Raw genomic sequence first — 11,112 nt, 5'->3', positions numbered from 1 at the left:
CTCCACCCAGGCCCACTGGGCGCTTAAACTGGTGCTTCCTGTCAGGAGATATTGTTTTTCCAGATTACAAATGAGGTATAAAGCAGCTTACGTTTCTGTATGGTATTGGCCTTTGTTAGAGGGCTCAGTACTACTGAAAAAACAGACACAGAGTTCACTTGGGACTTAGGATTTGACTGTATGTCGAGGGTTAGGGCTGAGCCAGATCACTGAAAATGGTTACGGGCTTTGAGGCGTTTGGTTTTGGCTTTTTGCCTTAAGTACATTACCCCTCAGGATAACGCTTTATCGTAGAAATCCTAGACTGGCCTAGGCTGGAAGGGACCTTAGAGATCATCTAGTCCAACCTCCCTGTCATGGGCAGGGACGTCACCTCTTGACTAGACCAGGCAACACATGGGGAGCGAGCGGGAATCGAACCCGCGACCTCGGTGTTGTCAGCACTGCGCTCAGACCACTGAGCACAGTCTTCCTTGAACACCAACCCAAAAACTGAATTTCAAGGAAATTTAGGGTGTTGCAACATGCCTTTTATTCCCTGTTTGTCACTTGGGCCCAGCCATACACACTCTTCTAGTCTGCCACATTCTTATTCCCTGGCTGAAAGATTTCCGGTGGCTGAATGCTTCCTCAGCCTGCCACAGGCAGTAACAAGGGTGTGTTTATGGACCACTTCTCTTGCTGGCTGGTTTCAGATTTGAGCATCGATGCCATGGATGTCGCAGGAGAGCAGCAGCTGGATGTAGAGCACAATCTGTTCAAACAGCGTTTGGATAAAGCTGGCAACCGTGTGACTCCCGAGGCTGAGAGACATGGTAAGGTGCTCTTCTGCCTTTCTTGGGTGGCTGCTCTCATAGTCTTTCCATCGCTCTGTGCCTGTGTGGAGATTGACGGGAACGGGTGGCAGCTGAAGAGCATTGGAATAGCACAGAGTCTTGAAGAGTTTGTAGCATGCAAATCTGTTAAACCGTCAGATCAGACAAACTCCTGTACCACTCCCTACTTTGGTGAGGCAAATCTTTGCCTCATCCCTCCGAAATTATTTCAGGAACTCATGAATGCATTTCAGGAATAAAGCTGCTCAGTTAATGGTCTTTTACAACCAGAAATCAGGCAGCTGTTCTGGTAAAACTTGACATTAAATCAAAGTAGGCTGACAAATGGGATGGCTTGGTTAGAGGAAAGAGCCTTTCTTCAGGGAAGGCTCCAGAGACTCAACCCTTAAGCCTAAACTTGCACCTTAGTGCATTTACTTTGTGTGTGCTAAGGCATACCTGACAAATATATTTTAGTTGTTTTATTGGTTACAAGTTGTAGTAAGTGTGGTGCTTGGCTACACAAACATCTTTTCCCCTTTTTACCGGTTAGGATTCAGTGTTGTGCTTGGATACAGACTGGAAATAATTCTGGCAAAGCGTTGCAAAACTGCCCTGACTTTCCCTTTCCAAAACATGAGCTCCTCATACCTTTTCTGGGAGACAGTGTAATTCTACCTATTGGTGTGAACTGAATTTGTTGGTTCATATCACTCGGATTTAACTTTTTTGTTCTTGAAATTGAAAGGCTAAACTAAGCCAAGAGCTGAAGAACCAGTAGGTACAAGAGTTTCTCCCCTTGTGAGAGGAATGTGGTAATAAGTGTTTTTACTACTGTGTCACTTAGAAGCCTTTTTGTATTCAGAGGCTGTGGCATTACAAGTGTAACATCTGGGAACAAAAGCAGCTTTTCTCTATCTAATTCTGTGTTAACACGTGTAGGCCTCTTGCCTTCCTTGTAAAGCCAGTCTCCATCATGTTTATTCTGAATGACCCGGTTGCTCTGACGCCTTGTGTAATCAATGGAGAGGAAGAGAAACTTGTAGAGAGCAAACCATCTCACGTAGCAGAGGTGTTTTAAAAGTAGTAATTTCTTCTCCTGTCTGGAAAAAGCACACAGCTGGTTTGGTTTCTACCACCCGTGTTGCAAGTGAGGTCGTCAGTGTCCCTCCATCTTCACTAAACTCCGTGGTTATCAGTTGCTGTTCGTAAGACTGATGATCAGTTACTTAAACGATGCCTGTAGCAGTATTGGCCTTAAATTTAGTCAGCCATACCCAACATTTGTGGAGCAGCATGTGGAGACTTTGCCCAGTCGCTCAGTGATTTCTGTGGTAGCTGCATTTTGTGCTTGGCTGTCATCTTACTCATTTCCATTGAACGACAATAAATGAGTGAATTCTTTGTTGGTGGTTCGTACCGTTTCTTTCCTTTTGACATGGGCAGAGCTTGCTGATTTGATGCGTCGTATCTGTGTGCAAGTTGAGGACCAGCCAGAAGCCCTGTTTGCAGTTTTATGTAGTGCGGTTCCTTTAGGGTATCGACACTGTGTGCGTTACCTCTGGAGGCTGTCTCTGAGACAGCTCAGCAGGCTGCTCCTGGCTACATTCAAAAAGCTGTTACTGGTTGCTGTATCTTGAAAGACTCCCTGTATTGCACAGGTGTTCGTGTTCAGATGGTGACAATCGTGGCTTTGACAGACTATAGCAATTATTCAGCACTATTCTTCCTGACACCGTCTTTTAATGTAATTACAAGCTTTAGAAAGAAAGTCTTGCACAGTTCTTAAATAATGGATATATTTTCCTAAAAGTTTTGATTTGCTTGATCATAACTACTATTAAGGATGGGACTAGACAAATAAGGCTAGTGATTGATTTCCATGCGTATTTTTCATACTTTCTAATTAAAATCTTTCCTTTCTGTGGCTAATATGAAAGACAGACCATCTTTAATACTCACTTTTGTCCACCTGTTATACATCTCAGTCTCAACAAGCATGGCCTTGATGACATTTTATCCCCTGAGCAGTGTTTGACTATGCCCCTTATCACCTTCTCCAGCATTAATTATCCAAGAAGCCACCTTTTCAAGGCTTACAGAGGGCGGTGCAGCAGTGCCTGGATAGTCAGCCTTAGAGGGCTTTTATTACTCAAGGTCCTGTCCTTCAGGATTTGTGAGCTGAAACAGCCTGATTTTAAGGGCACCTCTTATAAGAGCCACTGTTTTTGAGAATTTTAGACACAAAATTCCTTGGCTGGCTGATTCCTAACTCCAGAATTTGCAGATCTCTGATACTGTCATGAGTTAGGGCTGGGCTGGCCAGTAAACGCAGACAGATACTCTCTGACCCCATTTCCTCCCTGTCAAACAGAAAGAAAGAGGAAATGAGGCAGAGAGACTTGCGGGTTAGAAAGCTAAAACATCTTTAATAAAACAATAATAAAAGAACAATCAGGAAATAAGAAAAATAAAGAACTATGTACAAATATATAGAGAGATTTGCTATTGAACCTGACTCCCCTCCCAGTATCAATCCCCACTGGTGCTGCAGAGCAGGAGGCACTGGGGCAGCTCCAGGCTCAGCAGCGGCGGGAGCTGGACACCAGCGCTGGATTTGGGAACTAGGGGTGGGGGTCAAAGGCAGACGGTTGGGTTGAGTCCTCCTGGGCACCGGCCATTGGAGAAAGAGCAAAAGAGACCTAAACCCTCGTGATCCCTCAGTTTATGCTGTATGTGACATAGATGGAATGGAATGCTCTTGTTGGTCACCTGTCCTGTCTGTTACCCCCCGGAGGTGCCACCTTTCACTTGCCTGTGCCCCCTCTCACTACCCGGCACCCCCAGCGTGGCACCCAGAGCCAGCAGTGGCCTTGGGCACTGCAGGAATAAGGATCAGCCAGAGCCTTTCTGCATCCCAGTCCCAGGCAGTGACTGTCACATCAGGTGTTATCACTGCCGGCAGCACACCCTGTCTGTACAAACATGCTGCTGACTTCAGACAGTGCAGCCTTTTGGAAGAGACTGAACTGAGAAGCAAAAATCACTGAACAGAACTGGTTCTGTTTAGCTCAAACCAGACCAGATACTTGGTTTGGTTCTTGAGCAAACAAAAGTCCTGTTTGAGTTTTCTCTAGGCACCTCCTGCCCTTTGGGAGGTTTCAGCTGTCACCAACTCTGACCTCCTCTGTTACAAGTCCTTAAGCATTCCGCAGGCAGGAACATCCAGCTCCAGGCGTTTGCGCCCCAGCCGTACCGCGGCTGTGTGTCCAGCACACACGTGGCACGCACGACACACACGTGGCACGGACACTGCAGAACTGTGAAGTCTCAAAGAAGCTGGAAATGCCGTGGGAGCAATGGGTAGCACATGTGCCTTGTCACCACTGTCATCCTCGGGGACTGGGTGTCAGTTTTACACTTGGGACATTCCCACTCTGATCTCGTTTCACAGCCATATATAATGGTGTTTCCTGCAGGTGCTGGGATGGGGGTAAGCGTTGTGCACTGCTGACTGCAGGGGACAGCTACTGAAAATTTCGTTTGTGTAACAGGCCCTGTGTCAGTCACTGCTTGAGTCTACTTTAGACAATGTTTCAAGAGCTTTTGTGCAAGTGACATCAGATCAGCGTTCCAGCAAGGCTTACTGATAGCTGGTTCTTTCAGTGGAGGGTGTTCCTGAGCTGACTGGTGCTACTTTGCTTCTTGGTCTTACTTCACACCTCAGTAGGCTCTGTGTGGACCTTTTCAGGTGGGCTGTGGGTGCGGGATATGCAGCTTTCAGCACAAAATTGTGTTCATGTGTGGAACAGTTACTGTGCACAGTGCAGAACAAAGCAAGAGTACCCTAGACATGCTTCATCACTTTGAATCCTCTTTTGTCTTAGAGCTGGGCAAAGAAGAAGAAAAAGTGTTTGATCCAAATTCTTTGGATGCCGACCGCTGCGAGAGTTGTTACGGGGCAGAGTCAGAGGATATTCGGTAACCTTTCCACCTTTTTGTATCTTCTTAGCACTCGAATTAGTATGGTTATGTTGCATGTGTGGCTTTTTTTCCAAATGTCTGTGAGGTCAGTGCCATGAAATCCTCCTGGGCACACGTTCAGAGAATGATGAGAACAGCTGCAGTTTTGGTATGCCTTTGGAAGCTGCACTCGTAATTATTAAGAACGCTCAGAGTTAGGTTGTCTCGTTTGTCTACGTGCCTGTTTAAGGGCAGTGCAAATTGCACTTGTCTTTGCAGTAGCACAAAGATTGCATCTCATCAAATGGAATCACAGAATCCTAGAATGGCCTAGGCTGGAAGGGACCTTAGAGATCATTTAACCCAGCCTCCCTGTCGCCAGGGACGCCACCTCTCGACTAGATCCGGCAACACATGGGGCCCGAGCGGGAGTCGAACCCGCGACCTTGGTGTTGTTAGCGCCTCGCTCAGCTGACTGAGGAATGTTTTCTGTGGGTATTTGGTGTCCAGAGCGTTCACCGTTATGTGAGCTGTCTTGGAAGAAAAACTGGTTATAGCTTTGCCTTCTCCCTGCTGCTGCAGGCTTTGCATCCTCATGGGAGCAAAGACCAGACGTTTATCACTCACACAAACAATGGGTGTCACTTGGTGTTTCTCATTTATCCGACCTGCAAATCTGTGTCAGAATGGATCTGTGATAATCCACAGGTTCTGGTCATCCTTTGCTGCTGTTGTCTCAAGTTGTGTCCTTCTCCAGAGGTGTTTCCATCTTGAGGGATTCATGATTCCACCCTTCAGCTTTTTCTTTGGTCCAGCAAAACATGGAACCGGTAACTGTAGAAAAGTAATGAAGAAAGTTTGTCATTAACCATCCCTCCAATGTTGACCATCCTGCCATAAAGACAGAGGAAGGGAAGAATAGAAACAGGCAGATGCTTTGTTCACAATGGGGAATTTCCAAAATACTCTGAGCTGTGGGACACTGGCATCATTTGTGTAGCGGATTTCTTTGCCAAGGAGTGATTTGGCTGTCGGAATGGATAGACAGAGCCTTCTTCAGACTCAAAAACTGCAGTAAAACAGCTTGCATCCTCATGCCAAAAATCTCAATAAATACTTCAAGAAGTTCGAGCTCCTTGAGGAGCATTAGGTCACCTTTCAAGGTGCGGTCCCTGGCATTTGCTTTATTGCTTTGTTGAAGAAAAGTCCACTGGGGATTCAAGTCCTGAGCTGGAGCGTCTCTTTATAGTGATAACAATGGTAAGATGGTGCTTGTGCTTTTGCAGGTGTTGTAATACTTGTGACGATGTCCGAGAAGCGTACAGGCGGCGAGGCTGGGCCTTCAAGAACCCGGATAGCATAGAGCAGTGCAAGAGGGAAGGGTTCAGCCAGAAAATGCAAGAGCAGAAGAACGAGGGCTGCCAAGTGTATGGTTTCCTAGAGGTCAACAAGGTGAGAGATGTGAACCTGCATGATGATGATGGTGATGGTCATCCCTGGAAGTGTTCAGGACCAGGCTGGATGAGGCTTGGAGCAACCTGCTCTGGTGGGAGATGTCTCTGCCCATGGCATGGGGGTTGGAACAAGATGATCTTTAAGGTCCCTTCCAACTCAAGCCATTCTAGAATGACCGTGACAAGGCAGAGTTGGGGCATTCCTCTCCTTTTCCAGCTTTAGGTGTCCACAGGACTGTTCTGCAGTAACCCCTGGGCTCAGCAAAGCCTGTAAAGGGGTCCAGTGGGAGAGTCAGGAAGAGCAGTGGGAAGGAGCTGATTCTCTTTTGTTGTGTGGGCTGGTAGCACGTCGCCTGGAGAAGCATATCTTGTCCTGCTCTAGCTAGTGAGTCTTTCTGCCAAAGTTTCTGCAGGAGGAGGGGCAGCTTCTCTGCGGATAGATTGTCCCACCTGCCCTCCTAGTCCTAAAATAGAGACCACCAGTGGATGCTGGAGATAACAGTAACCAACAACTTGCTAGCAGAGGTGCTGGAGAGAGTGAGATGTTATCTCCTTTAGAAAAACAGTGGGAGCAAGACTATTGGAGTTGGTTCTCAAAGCTGAAAATGCAAAATGAGGTGAGTTACGCAACTGGTACATGAAACTGTAGTATGAGATGTAGCAGGTGACTCTGAAACTGCCCTGTCACTTGGTGGGTTACCAAACCCGGAACCCTTGGACAGGCAAGTTGGATACCCAAGCATATTCTAGAAGTCCAGCCCCAGCTAATTTTTATTTATTTTTATGCAGACTCTGGGGGTTTTTTTGCATCTTTGTGTACTCTTCCTGGAGACCACATTCTTTACTTCTGGAAAGTAAACCTTTTACTCACAAAGCCAGACGTTGCAATTTGAGCACTGACATGGGTGCCGAACCATTACGGGACCCTCTGTCACGAAGCGTAATGAGCAGGAAAGATTCCAAGGGAATGCTGGGGGTAGCAAAGGTCCAAGGGTGGCTGTCACTGGAGAAATTTCTGTTATGCCCTTGGAATTTTACACACCTCCATTTTCATCAGGTGTGCAGTTAATATAAGCAACAAGTTTGCACAGACATTGGAGCTGTAACATAGCACGTGAGCTTGGGACATTCACATCTCCCAGGGGAGAGCATGTGTGATTGTTAGTCAGTGTCAGGGAGGGTTGGCACCTAATATCCATATCCCTTTTCAGATTCCAGGATGAAATTTTAACAACCTTTGTCTTTTGGGGGTTTTTTTGTCCTTTTTTTTTTTTGGTAGATTTAATGCATTGTTGTTGCATGCAACCTGTTTTCCTGGATGCATATACAAAATGTTTATTGCATCAAGGGTTTTCTCACCCTGCTCACTCTCCCTGTCAGTTGCTTTCTCCACTCCTTTTCTGTGTTACCTTTTTGTATTTCCTGCAACAGTCAGTTCCCTCCCAATAGAGTTCATTACTACTTCTTTCCATTTTTATGTCCACTAATATAATCTGCATAGAGCAGATAACCAACATCAGCATGTAATTAATGGCTTTCCGCGTGACTGCCTGTGAGGAAAAGAGGGAGTTTGTACCTTGTGAAAATTAATAACTTGCTGTATATCATGTTTAAACAAAAATTTAAAAATCCAAGCACCAGGAATACTGCTTTATTTGTACAGACTCAGACGTTTTAATGAAAGATTACTGTCTCCTGCAGGTAGCTGGAAATTTCCACTTTGCACCAGGAAAAAGTTTCCAGCAGTCTCATGTGCATGGTAAAGTATTCTCTCTTCCTGCTTATTGTAACCTTCAGCTTCCAAGTGTATCTGACTGTTTTAATATCTTTGCATTGCTGTCTGTAATAACACTGCTTCGGTGAGGAGGATGCTTTCAAAGTTTTGTTACAGAGGTTTAAAATCATCAGGAACAAATAGAAAGCTCTTTTCTGGAGGTGCAGTCATATGTATGTGGAAGAACTTGGAGGAGAATGTTTCTGGACTTTCTCTTGGTCTCACTTGTTCTACAAAACTTTGCTGCTCTGCTGCAGAACAGTGTCAAGGAAGGTGTTCAGTCCAGGACTGAATATCCGTGTCTCTGGGAGGGATATTTTGGAGAATACTTCAGGAGAATTTGAAAGCAATTCAGAACTTTTACGGTAAAATTTAAGTCGTAAAGGACTTCCTCAAGTATATATATAAATAAACAATGGCCACAATAGTAGTGGTAGTTTATAGAGTCATAGAATAGTTTGGGTTGGAAGAGACCTTTAAAAGTTATCTCGTCCAATTCCTGCCTGCAAGGAGCTGAGAAATTTTCAACTTGATCATGTTGCTGAGATCCCCTTTGAACGTGACCTTGAATGTTTCCAGGGATGGGGCATCTACCAGCTCTCTTGGCAACCTATGCCACTGTTTCACCACCTACATTGTGAAAAATTTCTTCCTGGTATCTAGTCTAATTCTACCCTCTTTTAGCTTAAAACCGTTTTCCCTTGTCCTGTCACAACAACCCTGCTGAAAAGTTTGTCCACATCTTTCTTATAAGCCCCTGTAAGAACTGAAAGGGTGCAATAAGGTCTCCCTGGAGCCTTCTCTTCACCAGGCTGACCAAGCCCAACTTGGTCTGTCCTCACAGGGAAGGCGTTGCAGCCCTCTCATCGTCTTTGTGGCCTCTGGACCCGCTCCAGCAGGGCCGTGTCCTTCCTGTGCTGGACACAGAACTGCAGGTGGGGTCTCAGGAGAGCAGAGGGGCAGAATCCCCTTCCTGAATCTGCTGACCACGCTGCTTTGGATGCAGCCTGGGATGCGGTTGGCTTTCTGGGCTGTGAGCACATGCTGCTGGCTCATGTCAAGCTTTTCATCCACCAGTACCCCCACGTCGTTGTTGGTGGGGCTGCTCTCAATCCCTTCATCCCCCAGCCCGTATTGATACCAGGGGTTACCCTGACGCGGCTGCAGAATCTTGCACTTGGCCTTGTGGATCCTCATGATCTTTGCACCCACCCACCTCTCCAGCTTGTCCAGGTCCCTCCAGATGGCATCCTGTCCTGCAGGCGGGTCAGCCACATCGCTTGGCCTGGTGTCATCTGCAAACTTGCTGAAGGTGCACTCGATCCCGCTGTCCATGTCATTGGTGAAGATGAAGTACAGACCCCTGAGGGACACCACTTATCACTGATCTCCAATCCAGACATGGAGCATTGACCACTAGTCTCTGGATACGACCGTTCAACAAGTTCCTCATCCACCAAATCATCCACGCATCAAGTCAATCTCTCTCTGGTTTAGGGAGAAGGATGTCGGTCATGAAGGACCATGTCAGAGGCCTTGCAGAGGACTTGGTGCCATCTGTAGGTCTTCCGTTGCCCACTGATGTAGTCACTCCATCATAGAAGGCCACAAGGTTGGTCAGGCAAGACTTGCCCTTGGTGAAGCCACACTGACCATCTCAAATCGTGTCCCTGTCCTCCATGTGCCTTAGCATACCTTCTAGGAGGACCTGTTCCCTGATCTTCCCAGAAACAACTGGAATTGGATTCCATAGACTTATGTGTGTTCAGGTTCCTCAGGTGGTCTTAAACCTTATCTCCTACAGTGGGAGGGACTTTGCTCCCTGACTCCCTGCCGTATATCTTTAACGGGAACTCAATTTAAAATATTTATGGTTTAATGGAAAAATTCCCTCAATTAAGTTTTTGAAGCATGAAATTTCACAAAGTTTCGTGAAGAGCTGTATGTTCAGCCTGACTTTTCCCCTTCCTATCACTCCAGTTTAACCTGTCCCACTGAGGTAGAGGCTGGGGGAGAACGCGAATGTGCTTTGTGAGGGTAACTGGTGTATGTGGAGAGAAACAAGCTTTTGAACACAGTTTCTGCAGATGAAGCAGCATGTTTGTTAATAATAAAATACACCGCTTCTTCCTGCAGAACTTGCTTTGTGTGCTTAAACTAGCATAACAGCAGCAGCCTTACTACACTCAGTATTTACAACTGTAAAGCACGTATTTAAATCAAGGTGAAGCATCTCTGCGTTACATCTGTTCTCTGTAACAGGCGTGAATACAGGCTGGCTGTGCTGAGAGCAAGTACTTTGTGTCGGCGGAGCAGGAGGCGAGGTCAGGATCACTCTCTAATTGCATGTGCCCCAAAAGTCTTGCACAACTGAGCTGAAAATTCAATGGGAAAATACAGGCGAAAGCCAGAAAGGGCCGTGTAGTTACCGCACACCTTTTAGAGGCAGGGTTAGGAATGCTGGAGTTTTGAGGGTGCTGAGGGATGATGAGCGGACAAGCTTTCTGAGAATTCACTTTAAATAGTGAGTCAAAAAAGGCACCTGATACTTTTCTCCACATGCCACAGGTTTCAGCTCTCAGGCTCCCTGCAGTCTGTTACGGTCTATTGAGATCCCTCAGTGGGCCTCTTTCAGGTACTTTTCTTATCTCAGCATGAACCCATGTAAACATTTACAAGGCGTTCAGCAAATCTGCTCTGCTGTAAGAAATAACACCTCCTCTCACTTAGTTGCTCCTGCTAGTTATTCCTCTGTTGGAAAAGAGTGAAGCGTTGCTGCCTGCTCTCTCCCTGCCTTTCAGGATGTTGTAGACCTTTCCTGTGCCAGCCGGCAGGCCGTGTCTTTCCACTGCCGGAGTTCCAGCTTACTTAGAAAGTTCTTTGTGGAAGCGTTTGACCTCGGAGCTTGCTTGCTGGATTTCTCTGAACCTCTTTCAGTTCAGCTCTGTCTGGAGGTACCAGACTGCACCCAAGATTAAGGTTCCAGCTAAGCATGATATAGGGAGTGGCGTAATGATTTTCTTCCTTTTGTTGTCTCTTACTTTCCTAGTTATTCATAATATGTGATTTCCCTTTTTTTCATAGAATCATAGAATCCTAGACTGGC

The 11,112-nt window shown here is 46.3% G+C and overlaps 1 protein-coding gene across 1 annotated transcript in view; it reads left to right on the top strand.

The window, feature by feature from the left end:
* ERGIC3 (ERGIC and golgi 3) overlaps nt 1-8,822 on the top strand; it is a gene marked incomplete at its 5' end in the record, with an annotated part of 9,079 nt that extends 257 nt beyond the window's left edge. The window contains 6 exons of the mRNA XM_009879337.1: nt 696-815; nt 4,703-4,796; nt 6,065-6,230; nt 7,934-7,996; nt 8,517-8,565; nt 8,818-8,822. Coding sequence (XP_009877639.1) covers nt 696-815; nt 4,703-4,796; nt 6,065-6,230; nt 7,934-7,996; nt 8,517-8,565; nt 8,818-8,822 — 497 coding nt within the window. The remainder of the gene's footprint in view (nt 1-695; nt 816-4,702; nt 4,797-6,064; nt 6,231-7,933; nt 7,997-8,516; nt 8,566-8,817) is intronic.
* Between the last annotated feature and the right edge of the window lie 2,290 nt (nt 8,823-11,112).

This window comes from Apaloderma vittatum, unplaced genomic scaffold (assembly GCF_000703405.1).
Source record: "Apaloderma vittatum isolate BGI_N311 unplaced genomic scaffold, ASM70340v1 scaffold12512, whole genome shotgun sequence".
NCBI lineage: Eukaryota > Metazoa > Chordata > Aves > Trogoniformes > Trogonidae > Apaloderma > Apaloderma vittatum.
The sequence above is the reverse complement of the archived record's forward strand: the minus strand, read 5'-3'. Positions and strand labels throughout refer to the sequence as shown.